Raw genomic sequence first — 25,363 nt, forward strand, 5'->3', positions numbered from 1 at the left:
ATTGTTGCATATGCATCTTAGGGGACAATGATTAAAACTACCTTGTTTAAAATCAAACCTTAGGATTGAAGCTATAGCCCTTAGTCACAGTTCATCGTTGCTAGATCAATCTTTGGAAAAAATGAAAAATCTTTGCTTAGACCCTTTGTGTCGATTGAATGCTTCCTCCACTTGCTTGAACATTAGAACATCTCTATATTATTGGATTTAATTTGAACTTTAATTGTTTTGCTTATGGAACTTGAATACTTGCTCATGGTAACTCTAAAACTCGAGTTAGCACTCCACTTTTTACCAATCTTTTCGTTTAACCCGATTTATATTGTCCTACCCTTGAACCCAAACCTTTCTTTCAAACCTTGTTGTGAATTGTTGAGTGAGGCCTTTTTCATTGTGTTATAGGTTGTGAAACCTTGAGAGTATTGAGAACGATAAAGAACTGCATCTTGATTTAGCTAAGTTAGATTTGAACTAGCTAATAGATTCGGTTTTGAAAGATAGGTGGTTAGAATGTTTATTTGGGGTTGGGTTGTGGAATAAAAAAAAAAAAAGAAGAGAAGAAAGTCCCTAAGGTTAGAATTAATTAGCTCTAAGTCTCTAAGTAAAAAAAAAAAAAAAAAAAATTCTTGCTATAGTCTCCTAGAAAGAAAGAAAAGGATATATATATTTATATTAGGAGTTTAGCAAAGAAAAAGAAAAAAAAAAGAGAGAGAAAAGAGAAAGAGCTAGAAATTCAAAGTCTAAAAGTCTAAACCTTAGGGAGTAAAAAAAGGAGTTAAAATCAAGGATGTAGGTAGTTTAATTCTAGGGGGTTTAAATAAAAAAAAAAAAGAGTGAATGAGAAAAGGGTTGATCATCAAGAGTTAAGCTTTGTTTGCCCAAATTGTTCTCAATCTAAGATAGTTTTCACGACTGTCTAGCACTCCATTTTTTGAGAGAAAACCACCTAAATAATTTGTTTGAAACCACATTTACTAAAAAGTCTTACCCTTGAAACCGATTGAGCTCGATTCACCTTCCATTTGCAAGAATTCGCCAAACACTTAATTGAATGTGAAAGAGATGTTCCTTATCTTTAGTTGGAGGTTGAGCTAGATCGATGCATGGAAATAGGCATAGAAAAATATCTGTAAGTATGTTGATTGATCTTAGCACCATTAAACTATCTTTAAGGACTATAGCTTGAACCCTTCGGTTAGCATCTTAAGGTTATGAGTCCCCACTTTCAAACCGTACCTTCTTACTTCCTTGCTAGAGGACTAGCAAGATTTAAGTTTGGGGGTATGATAACACTCTAATTTACATATTTTTAGCATCCTTTTTTGTCCATATTTTGCATTGTTCATACCTCTAACTTAGCATTTTTAGGTCATTTACTGCAAGAATCAACTTTTAGAGCATTTAGGGTGTTGCATTTTTGCATTTGCATATTTTGGATGAAAACAGGTACTTTAGAGCCTAAAAAGAGCAAAAAGAAGGGTTAACATGTTGCAGCTTTCACAAGGAAGGAACTGGTTACATTTATAGGGTTTACACAGAAGCATCAAGAAGGAAAAAGGAGGCACCCGACCATACCACCCGATAATTGCCACATAGCACCTGGTCGAGTTCATGACAAGACCTTCAAATATCGACTCGAATGAAGATTTTACGGTGGGATTCAGCTTCAGAGTTCTTCATCAAAGTTATAGTATATCGAGTTCTCTTTCCAAAGGTGGTGATTTGAAGCCAATCAGATGTGCGGTTCAAGAGTTATTCCTGTTTTAGTAAGCGTATATACATCCAGATCGAAGAATGGAACCACCCGATCACCTATCCGATCATGCACCCGAAGGGGAGCTCGAGTTCCATCTCGTGTAGCATGGTCGGATACCTGCTGATGTGGCCGCTGTTGTGGCTAGGTCAACCTGTTTCCTTATAAATACCCCCTCTTAACCCTATTTTCGGGAGCTAAAGAGGCGAGAGCCGCTTCCACTCTTTTCTTAGCATTTCTTTTCATGTTTTTGTTCTTCTTTCAACTTAAATTCTGTTTACATTTTACTATTGCTTCTTTTTAATAAAACGTTTATCTCTTTCTCATCTTTATGATTATGCAATTTTTATTTGTTTCTGGGTTTATTTTCTTTGCCATGAGATCCGACTAATGTAGCAAAGTTTCTAGGGATGGGATAGATGATTTTGTGTTCTTGATCGGTTAGGATGCTTTAGTTGATTGTGATGATTGATAGATTTCCTTCTAGGTTGGTGTTCTTAATGCTGTCAACAGACCAAAAGGTTGAGATTAGATCTAGGGCGTTTACAATACTACATGCTGAAAGGAGTAGATAAAATGCTTGATTTAGCCAATGCTAGAGGTTTAATTAGCTCTGAGTGACAAAATCAGATGAGTTTAAGTCTACTGACAATAATGAATCGTTCTTAATGCCTGCTTGATCATGTTTCTCCGACGGTAGGGAAGTGTTCAAGGTTGATTGTTGCTAGTGCGAAAGTGTGGTGACAAGGTCTTAGAGGTTCATTGTCTAGGAAATAATTGCTTGAGGCATGTAAGGCATCCGTACTGGTCTAGAACACTTAGGATTCGATTACCCCCATCCTTAGGAGCTTTCGCATCTTGATTGTTTACTGTTTTTATATCAACCCGACCACCCACCCGATCAGGTACTCGATCACCTGCATCGTGTGGTACTTCGAGTTGTTCTTTATTTTTTTTCTTTCTGTTTTCTTATTTTTGTTCACCTTAGGTTGATAGATAAAACCCCTATTATTGCTTGGCTTGACTTGCTTGTTTCTGATTGCATCATATCTGCTAGCATAACAACCATTTGGATTGATAACCCTTTGTACTACAACTGCATAGGGAATTGATACCCTGGGTGAAAACCTGTCAATCAGTTAATGTATAATACAAAAAATAGAATTTAGAAGGCTATAATGAGAAAGAGAGAGAGAGGAAGTCCCACACAATGAATTGTTAATGCGAATGATGCAATAATAAAGTGCAAAAAAGTAAACGACACAAGAAGTTTGTTAACGAGGTTCAGTTTTTCCTACTCCCAGGACCACATCTAGATTTTGATTCCACTAGAACAAGAAAGTAAATGCAATATATTCTCAAATGCATAAATCAAGCACAACCCACTTAATTCACTGCTCTGTTCTATTACATGAAATCTTTGATGTGTCTACATTTTATAGGGTTTTAACCATAGTTTTTAGGTTTGCTTTGAGTCTTTTCCTAGGTCCAAGTGTGCTTTTAGAGTCCTTTTAGTCCTTTGTGAGTCTTTACAGGTTCTAGGTGACTTTGGAAGGAAACTGAGCGTTTTGGGGGTGAAAATATGCATCTGGAGCTAAATTGGTTGAAGACTGATCGAGCTAGTCAGCATATGGAGTGAGAGCAGAAAAACATTCCGGATCGACTGATCGTCTCTCGAGATCGACCATTCCCGTCCCCAACACAACTTTTCCTTTTTCATTTTAAACCGACTTTTTAGGGTTTTATTTTATTATTTAAGCACGAGGCTCGACCTCTAGAAAAACAACTTCTACTCTACGCCGTTTTTGAGCACTTGTAAGCTTGGGAGAAGATCTCTTATCCTTTCTAACCTTTTGGTGAAGAATTCTGAACCCTATTATTTTCTCTTGCAATTTAATTATGATTTCTTCATCCTTGATTTGCTGTGCTTTGATTTCCATGTCTGAGTAGTTTCTCTGTTGGGTTTCCGGTTTCAAAAAGGGGTTTTATGATTCTCTGATTTAGGTTGTTAGATTTGGGATTGATCTATTGTGTTCTTCATCTATTGTTGTTCTTATTGCTTAAACTAGATTAGCTACCTAGCTTAAGATCTTAGGTTTAATTCATCTAGGCATCAAAAGTGTTGTTGAATTACTTGAAAGAACATAGGTAAGCAAGGTGATCCTTAGCCAACAAAGGTTGAAGTTAAGGCACCTTGTGAACAAATCAAACTTGAACTTATTGCTTGCTAGGATTGTTTAGATTCAAACGACGGTTTAGGGTTCATTCAATTCCTTGCATAGAAAACTAATGCTGCGACAGTAGGTTGGTTTTATATTTGAGATTTGAGTTCAAGAACGGTGCCTAAAGCTATCCCAATCCATCACCCAATTTCGTGATCATAACCCTTGGTTGATTCCCTGCGCCCAATACTTTCTCTTAATTTTACAAGTTCTTATTTATTTTCTGTTTTGTTTGGTTACTTGAAAAACAATCTTCTTATTGCTTTAGCTATACTCGGTCTAAATAGTTTCAAAGTGCATTGCTTGGTCTCTGTGTATTCGACCCTAAAGTACTACGACGACACCACTTGATCGTGGTTGAGTGTGCTTTGGGTTTTAATTGAACTCTGATCAATTTGGCACCGTTGCCAGGGACCAAACGTTGCCTTTGAAATTTTAGAATTGAATTTAGTCTAAGGTATATTTATTTTTTATTTACTAATTAGTTCTTGTGTTTTTTCTCTTGTGTTTCAGGTGCATGCAAACAAGAAGCCACAAGCCTACTTATTTGCGTAATTTAAACGAAGAGTTAGCCCTACTCGAACGAGAAAACAGGAAAGCGAAAGCTAAAGCTGACAAGATGGAGGATGGACAGAATCCAGATGGTCATCAGCCTAACCCTCAAGAGGTCATTATTCCGCCTCCTCCTCCTGCACCACAAGAGCATAATGCAGCTCAGCTGAATCCACCAGCAAGACGAACTACTTTGAGGGATGAAGATGCTCACAACAGGCTATTTGTGAATCGATCTGCGATTCAACCTCCTGCTCCTGTTAGACAAGACTACGAGATTAAGAATAGTCTTATCAATTTGGTTCAGAATCGTGTATTTAATGGATTAGCCTCAGAGAGCCCTCTAGACCATATTGAAGCTTTTGAGAGATTGGCTAGTACGACAAGGTCTAATGGAGTTCCATATGATTACCTCATGTTGACTTTGTTCCAATTCTCTTTAGGAGATAAGGCTTTGAGATGGCTAAATCTCTTGGACCAAGGATCACTTACCACTTGGGAGCAGTGTAGAGCAGCGTTTTAAACCACTTCTACACTAAGTCACGATCAGCTATGTTAAGGAGCAAGATCACTACCTTCTCACAAGGTGGTATAGAGTTTTTTGTGAAGCGTGGGAGAGATTCAAGGAGTATATGAGGGACTGTCCTCATCATGGCTTTTCACAAGAGAATCTTATGAATATCTTCTATGGAGGAATTGACCAGAAATACCATATGGCACTCGATACTGCCTGCAGAGGAGATTTTTCTTCTAACACTGCCGCTGAAGCAAACCTCTTGATCGAAAACCTTGCAGCGAGTAACAGCAATCATAGCCATGAGTATGATCGTTCTATGCGTGTTGTTAGCTCCGTGAATACATATGTTATTAAGAATCTCACTGCCAAGGTAGACCTTCTTTTGAAGAGAGATCAGCAAGCTGTCAACATGTGCGACGGGCAGACGGGTGCGTATCAGCAAGTTGGAGTAAATTCAGGTTTTGAGGGGACAGAGGAGCTGAATTATGTAGGAGGACAAGGGAACTATCAGAATCATGAGTTTAATCAGAATTATAGAAATCATCCTAATCTCTCCTACATAAGCACCAACGTTGAGAATCCTCAAGATCAAGTGTATCTTCTACATAATCAACAAGGTAACTTCCCGCAAGGATTTCAGAACAAAGGTGTTGGATTTAATAGCTCAAATGTCCAAGGATACCACGCCCCATCTACAACTCCACAAGATAACAAACTCGAATTGATGATGCAAGCACTGTTGGAGGGCCATAAGAAAAGTTCTGCTGAGATTAATGTCAAGATTGATAGCATGTACAATGATTTGAATGGGAAATTTGAGAGGTTGAGTTCACGTGTTGATTCCATTGATAAGAGAGTCTCTGCTATTTCTTCTAGCTCTAAGAACAAAGAGTCATGCAATGCTATAACACTCCATGGTGGGATCGAAGATGGGCTGAGTTGTGCTGTGATCAACTCATGCTTGGCTTCCGCAGAGACGGGATCGATCAATCCTGAGACTAGACCAGCCGGTCCCATCCATTCTGATAATTCGAGTTTGATCCCCAGAGAAGTTGGATCGACCGATCCCCCTTATAGATCGATCGATCCCGTCAATGACACAGGACCAGTTTCAAAAAGTCCCAGATCGACCGCTCCACGTCCAGACCAGTCGGTCCCTGTTGCAGGCATGGGAAAACCCAGCTCAGTTGTTCCTGATGCAGATTCCAAGGAATCACTTCTTGTGGAACCAAAGCCCTATAGGCCACAAATTCCTTTTCCAAGAAGACATGAGAAGAAACCTCTGGATGAAAAGAAGTATGGTCGGTACAAAGAAGCTATAAGTGAGTTCATCGCTGACATTCCTTTTACAGAGGCAGTAAAGCACATCTCTTTGTTTAAGAAGGTTTACAATGATGTCGTGGTTGAAGAAAAGGATTTGGTGGAAGTTAAAGGCGTTTTTGGCTCGAGAGAAGGACATTCATGCTTCATCTTTGAAAAGACTACCCAAGTTAGAAGATCCAGGAAAATTTGTTGTTCCATGCTCCATCTTAGGAGTGAACTTTGAGGATTCCCTTTGTGACACTGGATCTAGTGTGAACGTAATGTCTAAGGCTGTTGCAGAGAGGTTGGGGATTGATGATATGAAGGCTTCTAAGGTCTCTCTAAAGTTTGCAAATGCTGTCACCACGACTCCACACGGCTTCATTAATAATCTAGATTTTCGATTTGGGAATTGCTTGGTTGCTACAGATTTTCATGTTGTGGAAATGAGCAAGGGTTCTGAAATGCCTTTGATTCTTGGGAGACCTTTCCTAGCAACTGTGGGAGCAGTTGTTGACTTGCCTAATAAGAGGATCACTTTCTCTAACATTGATGATAAAGTCTTCTACAACGCAGTCACTGCAAATGAAGCTATACGCCATGACTCTTGTCTAGTTGTAGAACATGAGAAGAAGGTGGATGTCATGATAACGGGAGAGAGTGCTGATAAGAATGAGGTCAACGAAGTCCTGGATAGAGACACTCATTCTTCTGAGAAAAGGTCTAGGAGGGTTAAGAAGAGAGACAAGCCGAAGATAGAGAGAGTAATACCAGATCTTCACATAAACTTGGTACCCCAAAAATATGTTAGAGACACCATTGAGTACAAGGTGAAGTGCAAAGGAATATCTCGGCCTTTCTCTAAAGTTAAAGCCATCCTTACTCCGGAATTTAAAGAAAAAGGCCAAGAAGCAGTGGATGGTATGTTGAAAAAGACTTTGGAGCTTAAGTTGACGAATTGGAGAGCTTGTTCTGATATGAGTTCTCATCCTCCCATCACTTGACACCTGAAACCACGGTCAAGCTATAGACCTTAAACAAGCGCTTATGGGAGGCAACCATGGGGTTTGTGCTGGCTTAGGCTTACCCTTTTCTTTTTATTTGTCTTAGGATTTTGGTTTTGTTTTTCTTTTTTTTTTAGGATTTATTATGATGAAATCACGTCCGGTGTTAAGTGTTTTCAGGAATAGGTTCCAAACGCAGAAGATGCAAAGTTTTTTGTTCCAGGAGCTTCGGATCGATCGATCCTCCTTACAGATCGATCGATCCCGTTGGTTTGCTGCGGGTATCTCCAAGTTCAATAATGTTGCAGATCGGTCGATCCCACCCTGAGACCGATCGGTCCCCACCCTTGCCAACACCACTCCAACACCAGATGCGAGATCACCGGTTTTTGTTTCTTGTCCTTTCTTTTTCTTTTTCAATTTTCTTATTTTCTTTGTGGGATTTGTTCTTTTCCTGGTTTTGCTTTCACACTGGGACGGTGTGAAGTAAGTCCGGGGGAGGGATGTCTCCAAGTTACTAATGTCGTTTTCTTTGGTTGTTTCCTTTTGATTTTTCGAGTCTTTGAGTTATTCTCTTATACAAAAAAAAATTGGGAAACTATGATCATTTCTAGGAATCTTTTGCTTTGATCTAACACTTTTATGATTACTTTTGTACCTCTGATTTGGAATGAAGCTTGGAATGAACATGAGCAGTCTCAACACACCCCAAAAGACACTCGCCAAGGAGAACACTAAGTTGAACTAGAAGTTGTCTCTAGCTTTGACAAGACTTAACCGGATTTAATTTCTTACCTTGGGGCTTGGTATATATCGGACAAGACTCCTACCTTCAAGCCTTACAAGACATGCATCTCCTCACAAAGTATGCTTCCCCTCTTTTTTCCCTTCAGTACTCAGTAAAACAAAAAAAGAGAAAAAGAGGATATCGGTAATGAAAGAAGTGAACCGAGGGTTGTGCGTAAACCCGTGCATCTTTCGGAACTCATGGAAACCTGTCCACAAGAAAAGAGCAAAGGATTGATAAAAAAAAAAAATGATACCCTAGAAAATTAGGGAGAAATCAATCTTTTGGAAGTGAGAAAAGAGAGAGGAAAGAGAGCATAAGAGGAGGTCTTGGGCGATAAGAGGTTGAAGGAGTCAACAGTTCAATGATCGATACTCCCATGGTAAGACCACACCTTTGTACTAATCTGATGTAGAGAGACAACGATGGGGAGACTGAAGGTTCTCTAAGGCCATGGAGTTCAGAGTAGGGAATGTTGATCCTAATCATGGGCAGAGTACAGAAAGTAGTTCTTGATTTGATGTGATGAAGAGTGCAAAGCATAAGTTCCCTAAACTTTGTGAGTTTCCACTTTCAAACCTTTTCTTTGTTCTTGAATTTTTGTATGTTCTTGCTTGAGGACAAGCAAAGATTCAAGTCCGGGGGAATTGATGTGTCTGCATTTTATAGGGTTTTAACCATAGTTTTTAGGTTTGTTTTGAGTCTTTTCCTAGGTCCAAGTGTGCTTTTAGAGTCCTTTTAGTCCTTTGTGAGTCTTTACAGGTTCTAGGTGACTTTGGAAGGAATCTGAGCGTTTTGGGGGTGAAAATATGCATCTGGAGCTAAATTGGTTGAAGACTGATCGAGCTAGTCAGCAGATGGAGTGAGAGCAGAAAAACGTTCCGGGTCGACTGATCCTCTCTTGAGATCGACCATTCCCGTCCCCGACGCAACTTTTCCTTTTTCATTTTAAACCAACTTTTTAGGGTTTTATTTTATTATTTAAGCATGAGGCTCGATCTCTAGAAAAACAACTTCTACTCTATGCCGTTTTTGAGCACTTGTAAGCTTGGGAGAAGATCTCTTATCCTTTCTAACCCTTTGGAGAAGAATTCTGAACCCTATTATTTTCTCTTGCAATTTAATTATGATTTCTTCATCCTTGATTTGCTGTGCTTTGATTTCCATGTCTGAGTAGTTTCTCTGTTGGGTTTCGGGTTTCAAAAGGGGGTTTTGATGATTCTGTGATTTAGGTTGTTAGATTTGGGATTGAACTATTGTGTTCTTATCTAGGCATCAAAAGTGTTGTTGAATTACTTGAAAGAACATAGGTGAGCAAGGTGATCCTTAGCCAACGAAGGTTGAAGTTAAGGCACCTTGTGAACAAATCAAACATGAACCTTTTGCTTGCTAGGATTGTTTAGATTCAAACGACGATTTAGGGTTCATTCAATTCCTTGCATAGAAAACTAATGCTGCGACAGTAGGTTGGTTTTATATTTGATATTTAAGTTCAAGAACGGTTCCTAAAGCTATCCCAATCCATCACCCAATTTCGTGATCATAACCCTTGATTGATTCCCTGCGCCCAATACTTTCTCTTAATTTTACAAACTCTTATTTATTTTCTGTTTTGTTTGGTTACTTGAAAAACAATCTTCTTATTGCTTTAGCTATACTCTGTCTAAACAGTTTCAAAGTGCATTGCTTGGTCTCTGTGGATTTGACCCTAAAGTACTACGACGACACCACTTGATCGTGGTTGAGTGTGCTTTGGGTTTTAATTGAACTCTGATCAATCTTAATGATAAATCTCTATCCTAAACTAAACTCACACCAAGCCTAGTTTTCAACCAAGATAACCTAACCTTGGGCTAAACTCTACCTGAGCCTAGATTTCAATTCTCTAAGTCTCTTGAACAACCTTCACACATACATCTCACCGACGAACAAAGAAGTTTGATCACACAAGCACCAAAACACGAAACTAAGCCGCACACAAACATAATGTTTTCTCAGGTTTTTTTCCTTTATGCCTCAGCACTCTTTTCCCTCAAGGACGTGCCCAACTCCTCCTTGTATAACTTACACAATTTCCTAATCACCATAGGAGAAGATTTCTAAATTCCATAAGAAAAAAGTTTTTTCCTTTGCTATTTTTATTTTCCTTGTAAAACTCCAATTTCATCAACCAATGAAATAGTATTTTCTCTTTAGTTCATCCTCAAAATGTGCTATAGTCTTGTTTTTTTCAAACCTTCTAAGAACTTCATACACACACAAAACAGCAACAATCCCAGTAATCTTGTATCACTTCATGTATTACACAGTAACTACTCCAGACAGATCAATACTTCTTCATGGAGAAGAGACTTTTCCTGACTTTTCTTCTTGCTTCGAGAGCACAATATTTTTTACATATTCCTTTATCAAACACATATTAATGAAGTCATCAAACACATGCATTTTTCTTATTATTTTTTACTTTCCATTTTTATTCCTTAATCTTTTTTTTTAATGTCTCATTCACAAAAGCTTTGATCCCAATTTACTCTAACGTGCGATGCAAGTTCCAAATGTGGATTCGACATCCACAAGCGGCAGCTTATGCTGTGAATATTTATTGTTTAAAAAGAAGAGATGAAGTACTTTTGATTTTCAAAGAATCGACACATGAAAATGAGCAAATCTGTATGTATCCAATTTGGCATATGAAGCAAACTTGTCAAAACCATATGGTCATTAACTTGACTTTACAGTCTTTACGTGTTAATAAGTTTGGGTTTTATGCATTCGTATATTATATCCCGGACCAGGAACACCATCAAATTTACTCTTTTAAGAGTCTCTCGTTCGTTTTCATCTTATACGAGTTTAAAACCAAAACACTGAAATGATTTTGGCCATTAGTGTTTAAAACCTAACCGCGAAACTTGGTAACACAGGTTCGTAACCACAAGCTTCTCCAATTTCAAAGATATACAGCCCAACGACTTGTACACTCCTCTCCCTATCCCTTCTCAACCTTGGACTCATATTTCTATGGATTTTGTTCTTGGCTTACCTCGAACCAGAAATGGTAGAGACTCGATTTTCGTTGTGGTTTACAGGTTTAGTAAAATGGCTCACTTCATTGCCAGTCACAAGACGGATGATGCTGTTATTGTAGCCAACTTGTTTTTCAGGGAAGTAGTACGTCTGCATGGAATACCTCAAGTAATCGTTTCAGACCGAGATAGAAAGTTTCTAGGACACTTCTGGAGAACGCTATGGGCTAAACTCAGAACCAAGCTATCATTCTCAACCACATGTCATCCGCAAACAGATGGGCAAACCGAAGTGGTGAACAGGACGCTATCTACACTCCTCAGGACCTTAGTGAAAAGCAATCTAAAGTCATGGGAATAATGTTTACCACACATAAAGTTCGCATATAATCACGCTAAGCATTCTGCTACTCTATTCTCTCCTTTTGAAATTATTTATGGTTTTAATCCACAATCACCTCTAGACTTGATTCCTTTACCTTTAAGTGTGAAGTGTAGCTTTGATGGAAAAGAAAAGGCTGAACAGGTCAGGAGGATACATGCTAAAGCTAAGGAGAACATAGAGAAAAGAACCAAGGAGTACGAGAAACATACGAACAAGGGCAGAAAGGAGCTCGTTTTCGAAGAAGGAGACTTGGTGTGGATTCATCTACGCAAGGATAGGTTCCCAGAAGAGAGGAAAAGCAAGCTTCTACCACGAGCTGATGGTCCATTTGAAGTCATCAAGAAGATCAACGACAACGCCTACCAGATTGATCTTCAAGGTAAGTATAATATATCTCCAACATTCAATGTTTCTGACTTGCTTCCTTATTATGCAGATCCCGATTTGAGCACAAATCCTTTTGAAGAAGGGGAGGATGATATGATCGTGGCCAGCAAGGAGTCAGAAGCTGCAGAGAAACCGGAGATCGTGGGAAGGATCACTCGTTCAAGAGCTAAGGAGATGGCCAAGGAAGCTCATTCACTCATAGCTGATGGGTCATTCAATCTACTGAGGATCCAAGTCTTCAACATATCCACCTTGAAGACTTCACCCGGTAATGATAACTAGATAACTTAGGTGTGAAGTTTGTACTCTTTTTCCCATAGCTGAGTTTTGTCCCAATGGGTTTTCTCGGTATGGTTTTTAATGAGGCAAATGGATCACTACGTCGAGTTATCTAGAAGTCATTACCAATGGGGAATAATGTACAAGTCACCATGACTTCTGTACTAATACAAGTGACTTCTGTACTACTACAGGTCACCTAGACGCTTTGTTGTTTTCTTATTTCCTTTACACGCCTTGTTGTTTTATTTTGAACTTCCTGTTGTTTGGAGCGTCGAGCCTTAGGGTTGATTATAAAACCCAATAGCGACGCCTCCTTGTTTGGTAGCGAAGAAGTTTTATGTAACAAGTATTGTCATACTTTCTTCTCTCAATCCGAACTCGTGAATGCGTTCATGATTCCGAGTTTCTAAATACTTTGTGATTAAGAAACTCTTCACTCTGTTTTCGAATCCATATAACCATCTGATACTTCTCACCATCGATCCATTACTCTCCTCTCTCGAACATCCCCTGCAATCACTCGCCAACCCCTCGTACCTCACCACCATCGAATCCCGTCGCCTATCACCAGTCATCAGCCTCCATCAGAGTTTCAACCTAGGGAGATCGTATTAACTTTAGAGTGTAGACACGTAGAAACAAGAGAATCTTCGTCTAGTTGGCTACTTGATATCACCTTAACATTGTGTGTTTGTGTGCTCAGATCGAATCCAACGCCATGGATCTTGTTGCAGTTTCAGTTTTCACAGGTGCGAGATCTGATTTGCGTCCTTGGCTTGATTGGATGGAGAATCGTTTTGTGTTGGGAGATTACACAGATTTTGAGAGATTACACTTTGCACATGGCTTCATCGAAGGCGACACAGACGAGTTTGTTGGTGATGTTGAATCATGGAGGCCTTATTGGAGTTAGAACGAAATGAAGGAATCGTTGTTGTGTGCTTTTGGTACCGAGGATGATCCAGAGAGAATCAGCTTGGTCGTGGAGGGAGAACGACGATGGGAGAAACTCCAACAATCGTATATGGCGAAGCGACCGTCTCCACAACGATCTCCTGAGAAAATCCAACCGATTTCAATGGAGCAAGCTCATGATCATCTGGAAATATCTGAAAGATCATTGAATCAGGTCGGTGCAATCGTTGTTGAGAAGAAAGGATCGAAGAAGGAGCAAGATTCGTGTTTTGAACAACCTGGTTCCACAACAGAATCAAGTCTCACATCACAACCACAAGCAAATGTGCTCACAAACGTGTGTAAGGAGCTGATACCAACCCAAGATAGAGAACGTCCTGACAAGGAATCGATTCCACAAGTATCTCATCAGCTTGTAGCACTTTCACATCTTCAGGTATCAACCTATACGTTGGAACCTAGCCTTAGGATTCAGAATGAATATCTATGTGTTCTTGGGGATTTGCCATCTGCTAGTACGAGGAAAACTAATTCACAGTCCGTCTATGGTCTTGATTGTGTCAATGGCAAGCAAAGTACACACCATGTGTTCGACAGATTGTGTGTGAGAAGCAAAAGATTAAACCAACAGAGGTAGCTGAGTTTGTCTCACAAAACCTGGATGTTTAAGTTCAAAACAAGAAATCTGCAGCACAATATGAGAATGGGACGGAGGAACAAGTCACATGAGCCTAGGGTTGTGGTTCAAAAGGATGTTGAGATGGGACTCAAGAAGCATGCCACAGCTTCTTAGTGTGTATATGCAGCTCATGAACAAGAAACATGAAAGAGAGCATGGAAACAGAGTGTTACCCATACACCAAACTTTTCAAGCTCTAGTTGAAGTGGCAGTTCTTCATATGGAGGGACAGCAGAAGGTATTGGAACAGTTTGGTGACACACTTGGTGAAGATAGACTAGTGCTGCACTCTGATCTTGGAGATGAGGTCTTATAATCAGTTAATTGGAGGAACGAGTGTGAGCTGCAAGCTAGGACAGCACCATCGTTGGTTGTTGGAGATGGTTTTGATGTCCTACAAAGAGAGATGCAATGGACTTTCGAGGACTCTAGTGCAGCCACAACCATAGTCTTTCAATATTTTACGAAACAGAAGTTTCGTAAAAGCTGGAAATTCAAGTATAAACAACAAGGCTACAAGAGGCATGGACGAGAGAAAACAGTTGCTACAAGAGTTGGCTGCAGATTGTGGGATAAATTTTGTGTCACAGTATATTATAACGTTCTTCTTTTAAAGATTGAGGACAAGCTTGTCTAAAGGGGAAGGTATTGATAAGCTATATGAGAGGCTAAAGGGAACACGTGCAAGTGAGAATGCACGTGAGAAGGAAGCTTGAGTGAAGAAGAAGATATCTCTAAGTCGCACAAACTTTAAAGAACTTTAAAGAGTATAAGTAGTTAGTAGAGTCTATTGTAAAGACTTATCCTACATGATCAATTGTGTTGTTAGAGCGTATGGCTCTGTTCTTAGGTGATGAGATTGGAGAACTGTAACTCCAAGCTTATTAAGTAGGGTTTGAGATTGTATTAAAGATTTGAGAAGAGATAAGAGAGAAGAGTTCTTACCTTCAATCTTATTATATTCATTGTACAATCTCTTAGATTAGGAAACTCTCTTTGTTATATATGTAATGGTGACTCTCTTCAAGAAGATTAACACAATTCATCGATTTACTCTCGCTCTGCATCTCTTTATATAATTATATAGTTTAGACTTTAGAGTGTGGACACGTAGAAACAAGAGAATCTTCGTCTAGTTGGCTACTTGATATCACCTTAACATTGTTGTTATTAAGTATTATTCCTTGTCATGATATGAGCTACTTATAAAAAGATCATTCCGTTCAAAAAAAAAAAAAAAAAAAAAAGAAGAGAGAGAAGGAAATGGATGAGAGCAGGAGTCAGGACTCATGAGATTAATAAAAACACATTATTCATTATTTAAAAGATAAGGAGTAGAAGGCATATGTGATCTAGAGATCGACAACTTTCTACACACATACACAAACGAGCATGGGAGCCTTATCATTGTTCTCACATACATGATAATTATTGAAAACTTGAAAACATGAAAAACAACATTGTGAACCTCCTTCACCCGTGGTATATTTTCATGGTTGTCTAGGCGGTTTCAACTGCAATCATCGAGCCCTTGGTGCAGACTGTCAAACATGCGTTGGCACATTTTTCAACCGCTACATTCACGATTTCACTTGCATCTAATTATCGAAACAAAATTTGAACAGCTTATTATTTTGTTGATTGAAATAATGATAATAGTGATAATCAGTTTGGAAAATTTGTTTTACCGGAGTTCTGGAGAGTGGTTAAGGCACCGCACACAGAGGATACACACCCCAACTTGCAGTATTCATTAACAGCATCACCTTGCGACAAAAATTAAAATACATAAAAAAAACAAATGAAATCTTGATCTGTTTTGTAACACATAACGTACCTAAAAGAAGAACATATTAATCAATTTACCAGTGTTTTCGAGAATGTCATGGGTATATCCGTTAGGACATTTGCCACTGTTAATAATTTTGCAGCCACTAGCGCTTGCACATACTGGCCTTGAACCTACTGCAAAGCGGCAAGTATTATAGATATTTCTAGCAGTGGTGGATGGACAGCAGCTCTTGGCGTCAACTTGAATTTGTGCCATAAACAGACTCATCACGAGCACACTTAGGACCAAAGTTTTTCCTTCCATCTTTCGATTGATTAGTTGTGTGAACGCAAAATGTATGTGGAGAGACTTAAGCTTGTATTGATGAAATGGTGGTGAAACAAGGCTCGCTTAAATACTAGTTGGTCTACAGTTTGTAACCACAAAATTCATTTAATCCCCCTTCATCACGTGCATGCTCTATAGACTCTGTACACGTTGCATGGACCACCTTATCTCAATGGCTAACTTCACGACCGCAAAATTACTTTCTTTTCTTTCTTTTTTTCTTTTTTTTGGGGGTTAAATAGGAAGTAGTTAAAGACCTCCTTAAAACTTTGTGTTACTTAATATTTGAACTTGATGCTTAGTATTCTTTTTACAATTCTATATTCCTTGTTAATTAGTTTTGCTGGTTATATATTGTATGTTCTTCTATTTTGGTGTACTATAAGATTCGGATGCTTACTGTTCGTGCCAAATTCTTAGAATATGCCATCAATGACGTGCAGTCTTAAGTTTATGAGGCGGTGAATCGTTTTGTTGATATCTGATCAAAGAAGACTAACCTGTTCTGTGTATAAAGTTTGTATCACTTCTCGTACGTGTAAATAGTTTGAATTTGAAACGTAAGTTTTATTAGTTGGTATTGGATGACAATACCCAACGTCAGATTTTCATTGTGGTTGGCTTAGCTTGATTTGAAGCGTATGAGTAGTGTTACAAATTAAACATGTTTTGTGTAAATAATTTTCTAACTTTTAATCAACACTTTTGTAGTTATGTAGATTTACTAGACGATGATGACGTATTAGACAAAAATCCAAAAAGTTTGTTACAACGTGTCAAATGTTTCTGTGATAAATTTTAACCAACTCTCTTGTAGTTATGTATATATTGAATTATTAAAGATAATTCCAAAACGTTTGTTACAAACGTGTTTTGCGTTTCGATACTATAATATTTTCTATTATATGTTGGGACCAAATGAATGTTTGTCATCTGATTTATTCAATCTGATTCATTTAATTTTCAACCACACATCATTTTAGAAAATTACTCTTTCAATGGTTGCCTAATATGAAGTAACATGTTTAAAAGTGAGATAAGTAAAAAAAAAAAAGAGTTTCTTGAATCTTATAATTTAGAAAACGAGAAATAGTATTTGTTGTAAGATGAAACTGTCCAACTAAATGCTGCACTTGTTGTTCAAAAATATTTTCTCTAATTAACTTTACATTTTATTCAAAAAAACAAAAAAAAAAAAAAAACTATTGAGAAAGTAAAAATATTTATTGGAGCAGAATAATGTTCCCTCGCATATTAAAAAAATATTTGTAATTCACTCGGAAACTTGGACATTGACATTTTAGCAGACTCTGCAAGACATGAAGAACCATCGGAGTAGTTTTTTACAAACAATCAAATCAACACCTACGCAACTGATCAAAGGTTAATTAATAACCTAATGTGTATTCAACACGATTTAATGGTATCGTTGTAACACTTTAGGATCGGATCTTCAGAGATCAAACAATTGCACTCTGAAAATATGTAGATTAAATGTAGCTAAGACAATAGAAAAGTTTGTGAATGAAAATAACTATCGAAAACGGAAAGTAAACAAGTGGTTTAAATTAATAGAAAAATCATTCGGAATATGATCACGAATTTAGATGATTAGATAGGGATCCATTAGACACTGTTCTACAACTCAAATCACGTTTGAAAATCTAACCTACTCTCGTAGAGTTAATTATCTATGCAACGAATTAACTAGACCATAAACTCTCGTTTGAATCTAAAAAACCAAGCAAGCATTAAAACTTTAATTTTGATTAGTTCACAAGGTGTCTTAATGATGTGTGTGGTTTTTCACTTCCTATCTTTTACCTTAAAAACACCACACGACGGCTGAAAGTCCACAGCTAATTGGTAGTAGTATTTAAGGACCGATCCCACAGAGAGAGAATTGTTGTTTAATGGAATCCGTCAGAAGTAAGTAAGGCTAGGACTCAATAAAAATGGGAGTTTTGTTGTCACGGTTGTAGCAAGAAAATAAACGTAAATAAAAGCAAGTAAAATAAATGAAACAAGTGCTGGGCATCAAGGGGAATCGCAGGAGATTGATGATCTATCTATCTAGGAAAGTTTAGGGTTAGTTTGTTTAATGAACTGTTAACTTATAATTCACAAGCTAAACGTCTAAGATCTCTACACTCCGTTACTCAACTGTCACAGGCAACGACGCATAGATCAAAGCATTTAAAACAGGTTCGATTCTAATCCATGGAATTCCATAGGTAAAGGGTATGTGCTTCCTATGTCTCCCCACACATCTAAGGTAGGTCAAACACACATGCAAGCTTTTGGAAAAGCACACACACTTTAGATCATAGTTAGTTCATGAAACTAACTTAAAGCATTAAGCAAATACTTAGAATTAAATCATAGAATAAATAGAATTTAAATCTAACAAACCTTAAAAAATGCCACCTAAACTAATATCATATCCCCCTTTGATTATCCCTTTAAACCCAACTAGAAAACTACTCTAGCATGTTTAAGGGAATCATCAAAGAAAGGTTTAATCAATTCATAAACGTAAAAGAATAAAGTTTAGAGATTACTTCTTAAAATCAAGTACAAGATGTAAAGACTTCTCCTTATGAAAACTAGTGTAACAAACGAACAAGAGAATGAGAAAGAGTTTGGTGGACTTCAAGGCTTCAAGAGGTGAACGATAGAGGGCTCTGGTCGTGGCTGCTTCTCTGGTCGTCGGCTCCTAGGGGCTGCTTTGAGGCACTTTGAAGGCACACACTAAACCCTAAGTTTAGAAGAGTATTTATAGGGTTTTGTCTACGTTTAGGGTTTTGTAAGGGTAAAAACATCTTCTCTTGTTAAGTGCATGGCAAGGGGCGGCGTAGAAAGGTTCTATAACGTGGTGAAGACTTGGACTGGACTGTCGTGGCGGTCGCTGGTCAGGCCTTCAATAAAAGCCAATTGGCTTGATGGTTCTCCTTAAGTCGGTTTAAGATACGTCTCAGTAAATCGGGCATAACTTCCGGCTGCCTGAATGGATTGACTTGATTCCACTCCGAGGAGAAAGATGACTCTTCCAGCTTTCCATAGATACCAAGTACGTCGAAATGTGAGTAATGGTAGTTCTTCAAACGTTGCCCGTACTGTAAAGCTCTGAATCTTTCCTAAAACGGATTTTCCTTACCTTTTGGTCCTTTTTGCTATAAAACCTGTTAAACCTTCTTGAAACCTAAAATACTTAATAATAGACAATAAAGCATTGAAATCAAACTAAACTCTTCCTAAATGCATACTAAAACTATAGCTAAAATTAGTAAAATAATGATGTTATCAACTCCCCCAGACTTAGACTTTGTTTGTACTCAAGCAAATAATCAGAATAAATCATGGAAAAAAAGTTTTGAAAATACTGGGAATTCACTTATCTTTGGGGATATTGTCTTTGCACTCTTCTTCGCCTTAACATTAGGAACTTCCATTTGTAAATCCACCATGAGAGTCATCAACGCTCCTTGATCCCACAATTCTTTAGAGTCTCCAGAATCTCCATTGTCAACTCTTTACATAAATTAAGCAATAATAAAAAGTGAAATTTTACCAAGGGAAAATCGATCAGAGGCTTGTAGACTCTCTTCAAGCCAAGACTTTCTTCATATGATTCCTTTCTTCTCCCTTTTCTCACTTTTTTTTTCTTTTTAAATCAAAGGGGTCATTGGTAATTTACCTACCCCTTGCTTCCAATCTTTGTGTGATCATTTGACTCAAGAGTAGAATAATAAGGTCACAGGTAATTTACCTACCCCTCTAAACTGATCAAAATCATCTAATCTTTTATTCTCTTTTTTTTCTCGTTCTCTCTTTTTTTTTTAGAGTATTGAAGGGAAGAGAGAGGGGAACATACTTTTGAAGAAGTGCAATGTCTTGTGTAGCTTGAATGTAGAGATATAGTCCAATGTATACCAATTCCCAGGGCTTAATAATTAAGTCCGGTTTAGGTCCTATAAAAGTTAGAGACAACATTAGATTATCTGAATATCCATCGAATAGGGACTTGGGGGATTGTTGAGTCGGCTCACAGTCTTTCCAAACTTTGGTTCTGTTGTCAAGCATAATCAAGAGTCATAAGAGTGTTAATCCAAATCAAATAAACCGTTAGAATAAGATCATAATCCCCTACTGGTTTTGACTCAATTAAAAAAATATGACTCGATAAAAACGTCAACATTATTGATGTAAAAAGTGTAAAAAGGTCTCAAGTCAACAAAATAGAAAGTAGCATTAGTATAGGATGGAACATCCTTCCCCCAGACTTAAATCACACAGTCCTCGGTGGGAAAAAAGAAATAGATGAGGATTAAAAATCATAAGGAAAAGTGTAGGGTTTAAGAACAATGTCACCTTGATGGAATGATGTTGTGTCGACTCTTAAACGTTTTCAGGTTGCCCAAAAATTGTCTAGAGTTCGGCTGTGGAATGAAAATGTGGTGACTAACCGTTTGTACTTCCTTTGGTTGCTTGACATCGAGTTTGAACTAGGCTAAGTCCAATCGAATTGTGTTTGATATATCTCTAAATGCATCCTTCTTGAACCAAAAACCTAAAACCATCAATAATAATGAGATCATAAAAATATAAAAACATACCTAAGTAAAAGAATGGTGATGGTAGGTGGTAAGGATGGTGGTGGTTCAGAATTGTCTCGCGGTACATGGGTGAACGGTCGCGGACATAGCAACTGGTACGGTGGTGCAGTACGCGGTACACAGGAATGGTACTTGGTACGTGGTGCAGGACATGACATTGGCTACGGTTGGTATGGCTAGTGGGGACTCTCGGCATCGATCACATGAGGATTGTGATGATCCGTCGCCTTTGGCTTGCATAGGTCAGGTTGAACATGGCCGGTCAGTAGGTGGTGCTTGCCACTAGACATAGTGTGTTGCCAATCCATGTGGACTTCTTCCTTCTCTTTTTTTTTTGGCTTTTCTATTTTCTATTTTTTTTTTTTTATAACCTGAAACTAAAATGCAAAAATATCAATAGAAAAAGAAAATAAATCCTAAAAATAAAACTTACTAGACATGGGTTGCCTCCCAAGAAGCGCTCTTGTTTAACGTTGTTGGCTCGACGTTAGTTGCTTTCTCAAGTAGGGTGAGGAGAGTTGGTTGTCCTTAGACAAACTCTCTTGGATCTTTCTTCAATGTAGGCATCAGGTGACTCCTTAGTATAATCTTCTTCTCTACACCTCCGAGTTGTTTCGGCAATACTATTTGCGGTTGGCAGCTCCGCTTCTCCCTTTCCTAGACATTCTAGGTCTCGTGGTGGTGGAGCATAAAGTGTGGTAACAGCAAAACAATCCTTGGTAAGGTTTGCTTCTCCTTCTTCTCGAGAATGCTTAAGTGGGTTGGGGTTGAAACCCTCGGTTTCCATGGAAACTTGTAGCTTTTCTCCTTCGTCTTCTTCTTCGAGTTCTTTGGCTTCTAGGGTTACTTCTCCTTGTTGATTGGTCTCGTGTGGGTTGAGGTTGCAGGTTTCGACCTCCATGGAACCTTGTTGCTTGTTCCCCACGAAATCTTCTTGTCTTGAAGTAAAAGAAAATTTTCCTTTTTCTAAAAGGAAATTACAATGTTTTCCTTTTTCAAATAGGATTTCCTTTTCTTCTCCTTCTTCCTCGACGAGCTGAGCTCCTTCTTCTGGTTTGTGTTCAGCAACACAAGAGGTGAGATCCTCAATCTTAGCAGCAAGATCTTGGTTCTTCTCTTTTATTTCGGATTCAAACTCCTTAGGCAACTTGTGGCTCTCCTTTGCGAATGTAGAATCTTTGGATAAGACTTCTCCAAAACGTTTTTGTTCAAAGTCGAGACCAAACATCCTCCTCTCAGCTTCATATGCTCGGTCCTCAAGCTTCTGCACACGCCTCCTTGTGTCTGATTCCTTGTTGAATAAAACTCCAAACTTGGACTCATGGTCCTTTGCTAAGTTTGAAACTTCATTGCCCAAGTCTCTAACGTTGATCGCAGTATCTTGGGCACTCTTGAGATGTCTCTGTAGTGACCTTCACCCAGAGGTAAATTTCAAAATAAAAACTCAAGGCCAAAAGATCAAGAGAGGAAGCCAGCAAGGAGAGTAGAAAGATTGCTGAAGAAAAGTCCGAGAAAATTTGGACGGATCGAGAAATGGCCGAGTTGTCCGAAGATGTCCGAAGGACCGAGAGTTGTCCGAAGCGTACCGCAAAGTACCAAGAATTGCCGATGATATCCGAGAATGACCGAGAATTGTCGAGAAAGTCCGAGAGCTGCCGAGGATATCCGAGGATGTCCAAGAGTGCCGAGAGTTGCCGAGGATGTCCGAAGATTTACCGAGGATGTCCGAGAGTTGCCAAGAGTTGCCGATAACGTCCGAAAAGAAGGACCGAGAGTTTTCGATGACGACCGAGAAGAGTTTCCGGAATTTCCAAAATCTTGTCGGGTCAGCCGGTCGTCGGTCATCCCTCGACGTCACTCGGTTCTTCTCTCAAAAATCAACCAATGGGAAAGCATGCAAGTTAGGAGAGGAATCCATGAAGGATATTCCATGGCATCTCTACAACAAAATTGGAAGTGGGAAGCATCATCATTTCCAAGCAGCCAATCGCATTTCATGCAAAGTGTGAATGGGAAATCATGCAAGATTCCTTTGGACAAGTGTTGCTCACACTCAACAAGTGTCTAACCAAGAAATTTTGTGGCCATAAGACTTGGCAAACGCCAAACATGCATTGGGCCAAGTCATCGCCCTCTTCCTCTATAAGGACCTCTACCTTCTCTCATTTTCGCCAAAATTTCATAAGTAAAGAAGAGAGAAAGAAAGAAAGGAGAGGAAGAGAGAAAGAGGAGAGGAAGAGAGGAAGAGGAGAGGAAGGGAAGAAGTGCTGCCGCAAGGGAGAAGAAGAGAAGAAGAGAGGAAGCAAGACAAGACTATCGACGATCGCTGTTAAGTGTTGAATCGAGAAGGAACTCATTTTCAACAAGTGAAAGGTTCAAGTGCTGCCGTGAAGAAAGTCCGACCACTCCTTCCAGAGATCGCCGGTTTTCTGTGAGTTCAGGCACATATTTTGCCGGACTAGATGGGGATTTAAAGACATCCATCTAGTGCACGGTTTGCATGAGCATTTAGTTGCATTTTACTTGAATTTCTTTGTGATTTTCTTGTTTAAAATGCATGCGCGGTGAGGTTACACCAGTTGCTAGTTCGAAATGTCCTAGTAACAAGGGTGGTAACTAGTTAAGATACTTGTAAAATTATGAGCTTAAAAACCATAAAAACTCAAGTATCAACTTTGGTGAAGTCTTAATGCATTTTAGTCCACGAGAAATTCCGGCTAAGCGTAGTAAGACTTGGTATTGCTATCCTTCCCATCCGTACCACATGCAGCTGTGACATGCAACCCATGTTCGTGTGTTTGTAGGGTTTGTTACGAAGAGCTCGGAGGTTACTGGGCTCGCTACCCTGGCCGAGGCTGTCTACACGATGGTGTGGCTTTGAGTGATGTCCGATTGCATGCCTTTGTGGTTACAATACGATTGTTCATGAGAGGTTAGGGAAAGGAAGCATACCGGACCCAGAAATTAAAACTTGTTTAAAACTCTTGTTTTTATTCAAGTTATTGTCGTTGCATGTTATTGCATGTTTTTGTGTTCGCACTAAATTGTATTGCTTAGCTTATTAGGTTCTGCATGCTATCTCTGATTGCTTGATGTTTGTGATGCTTGCTTGCATGTTGTTTGTTGTTGATGTTTGGGGTTGGGGGATTAATATGGTGCAGGAACCCTGAGCTCACTAAGTAATCTTAGATTACTTATGATAATATTTTGTGCTGCAGGTGACCCTAGAGGGAACTAGAGGGCGTGGTGAACGATAGGAAACCGAAGTAGTTTTTATTTTGTGTCTATTGTAAAATACAAGTATGTCTTTTATTTCAAATCAAACTCGGCACTAAGCCTTGTCCAAAAACTCTTTTGTAATAACTCTTTTGTTAATCGAAATATTCGGATTTCCTTTAATCGGGCGAGTCGTACTGATATAGACTTTTTCCGAGTTGGCTCAACGCACGGCGTGTCTGTGGGGTTGCAAAGCCTGAAGGATGTGCCGCGCGTGTGGTCGGGAACCTCACCGATGGACTGGCCAAAGAGTCCTGATTCGTTCTTGCACCCGGCCGGATCGTTGGTGAACGTTCCCATAGTGGCGTCTCGGTGCCGTCCGATGGCCTTCGTGGTCATAAAACGGTTCGGGGGCGTTACAGTCTCTCTTGTTCTTCTTCAAGACAATGGAGTCTTCTCTCCATGGTTGCAGCATCTTTAGATCTTTGATCCTCTATGCTTCTAACTCTAATAGCAATGTCATCGATTTTTCTTGAAAGATTAGAATCAATTTTGTCAAGCTTCTCATGCAGCATCTTCATAGTCTCATCTTGAAGATCAGCTAATTGACTTATTAGGTTTAGCATCTTTTCTTCTTCAGATCTTGGTTGTGTAGACTCACGAAAATTGTCTTCAAAGACTTGGTGAGGGAATGAAATTAAATAAGGCTCTCGGCGTGGATAAGGGCGGTTTAAATAAGGCTCTCGGCTTGGGTTGTGACTTGGGACAGGTTCCCAATCTTCATAAACTTCAAATGGAGCTGGAGATGGTCTAGTTCTAGGGTTACCTCAGTAGAAAGCTTCCTCTTGGTCTTGAATTTGTCGAAAATTATAATTTCCGGTACCTTCTTCATTAGGGATCTGATATGTCATGCAACAGTAGAAGTCTTTGAGCTCTTCTTCTCCATCTTCTTTAGTAGATGATAGATCATAAGACTCATCATTCTCTCTTGGCAAATCTTCATATTCTATAGCTTTCTCCTTGAAATAAGCTTCTTCCTCATCGGTTGGGTAATCTATTTCTCTAGTCCACTCCTTGGACTTGTTAGGATCGGTTGGACACTCAAGTGAGGATCCATATCCTTCTTCAGCATCAGTAAGTTGAAAGACTTGATCATAACTCCAATTATTGCACTCACCGGATTTAAGCAGGGTTTCTACTTTCCACTCTAGGCGGAACTCGATGGTTTCAATGCTCTAGCCCATGTTAATAAGCTTCGTACCATGATCTTGTAAATCCTCAAAGTTGTTTGAAACTTGGTTGTTGACAGCATTGATTTGTTCCTCCAAGCGTGTAACGTCCGCGGTAATAGTCTCGAGTTTAGCTCCAAACTCTATACTCATCTTATCCAACTTAGCATTAGAACTTTATCAGCCTCCTCTTGACTTGATATAAGTTCATCCATCATCTTCATGAGCTTGTCTTCAGTGTAAGAGCTCCTTGAAGTGATTGGTTTTTGATTGTCATAGAAAAAGTTTTAATTGACATCGACTTGCATGACTTCTTGCAGATCAAGGTACTGGTCCATGGAAAAGCATGGTACGTCCGTGTGGTACGGCGTG

At 39.0% G+C, this 25,363-nt stretch overlaps 1 protein-coding gene, 1 long non-coding RNA gene and 1 other non-coding gene across 3 annotated transcripts; 1 reads left to right on the forward strand and 2 right to left on the reverse strand.

Annotated features, from left to right (window-relative positions):
• Positions 1-5,079: 5,079 nt before the first annotated feature.
• On the reverse strand, positions 5,080-5,185 carry LOC147938963 (small nucleolar RNA R71). Its single transcript, XR_015567625.1, has one exon. It is a non-coding gene; the product is annotated as a small nucleolar RNA R71 (small nucleolar RNA).
• Positions 5,186-15,106: 9,921 nt separating this feature from the next.
• LOC147938964 (putative thionin-2.4) lies at positions 15,107-15,958 on the reverse strand. Its single transcript, XM_087465076.1, has 3 exons — positions 15,678-15,958; positions 15,500-15,577; positions 15,107-15,409 (listed from the first exon to the last, which is right to left on the reverse strand). The coding sequence occupies exons 1-3, from the start codon at positions 15,904-15,906 to the stop codon at positions 15,312-15,314; spliced, it is 405 nt and encodes a 134-aa protein (XP_087321202.1). The 5' UTR covers positions 15,907-15,958; the 3' UTR covers positions 15,107-15,311.
• A 6,771-nt stretch (positions 15,959-22,729) lies between these two features.
• Positions 22,730-23,945, forward strand: LOC147938965 (uncharacterized). Its single transcript, XR_015565692.1, has 2 exons — positions 22,730-22,977; positions 23,765-23,945. It is a non-coding gene; the product is annotated as an uncharacterized LOC147938965 (long non-coding RNA).
• The last annotated feature ends 1,418 nt before the right edge of the window (positions 23,946-25,363 follow it).

Source organism: Camelina sativa, chromosome 9 (genome assembly GCF_030686135.1).
Source record: "Camelina sativa cultivar CO46 ecotype springtype chromosome 9, ASM3068613v1".
NCBI classification, from domain to species: domain Eukaryota; kingdom Viridiplantae; phylum Streptophyta; class Magnoliopsida; order Brassicales; family Brassicaceae; genus Camelina; species Camelina sativa.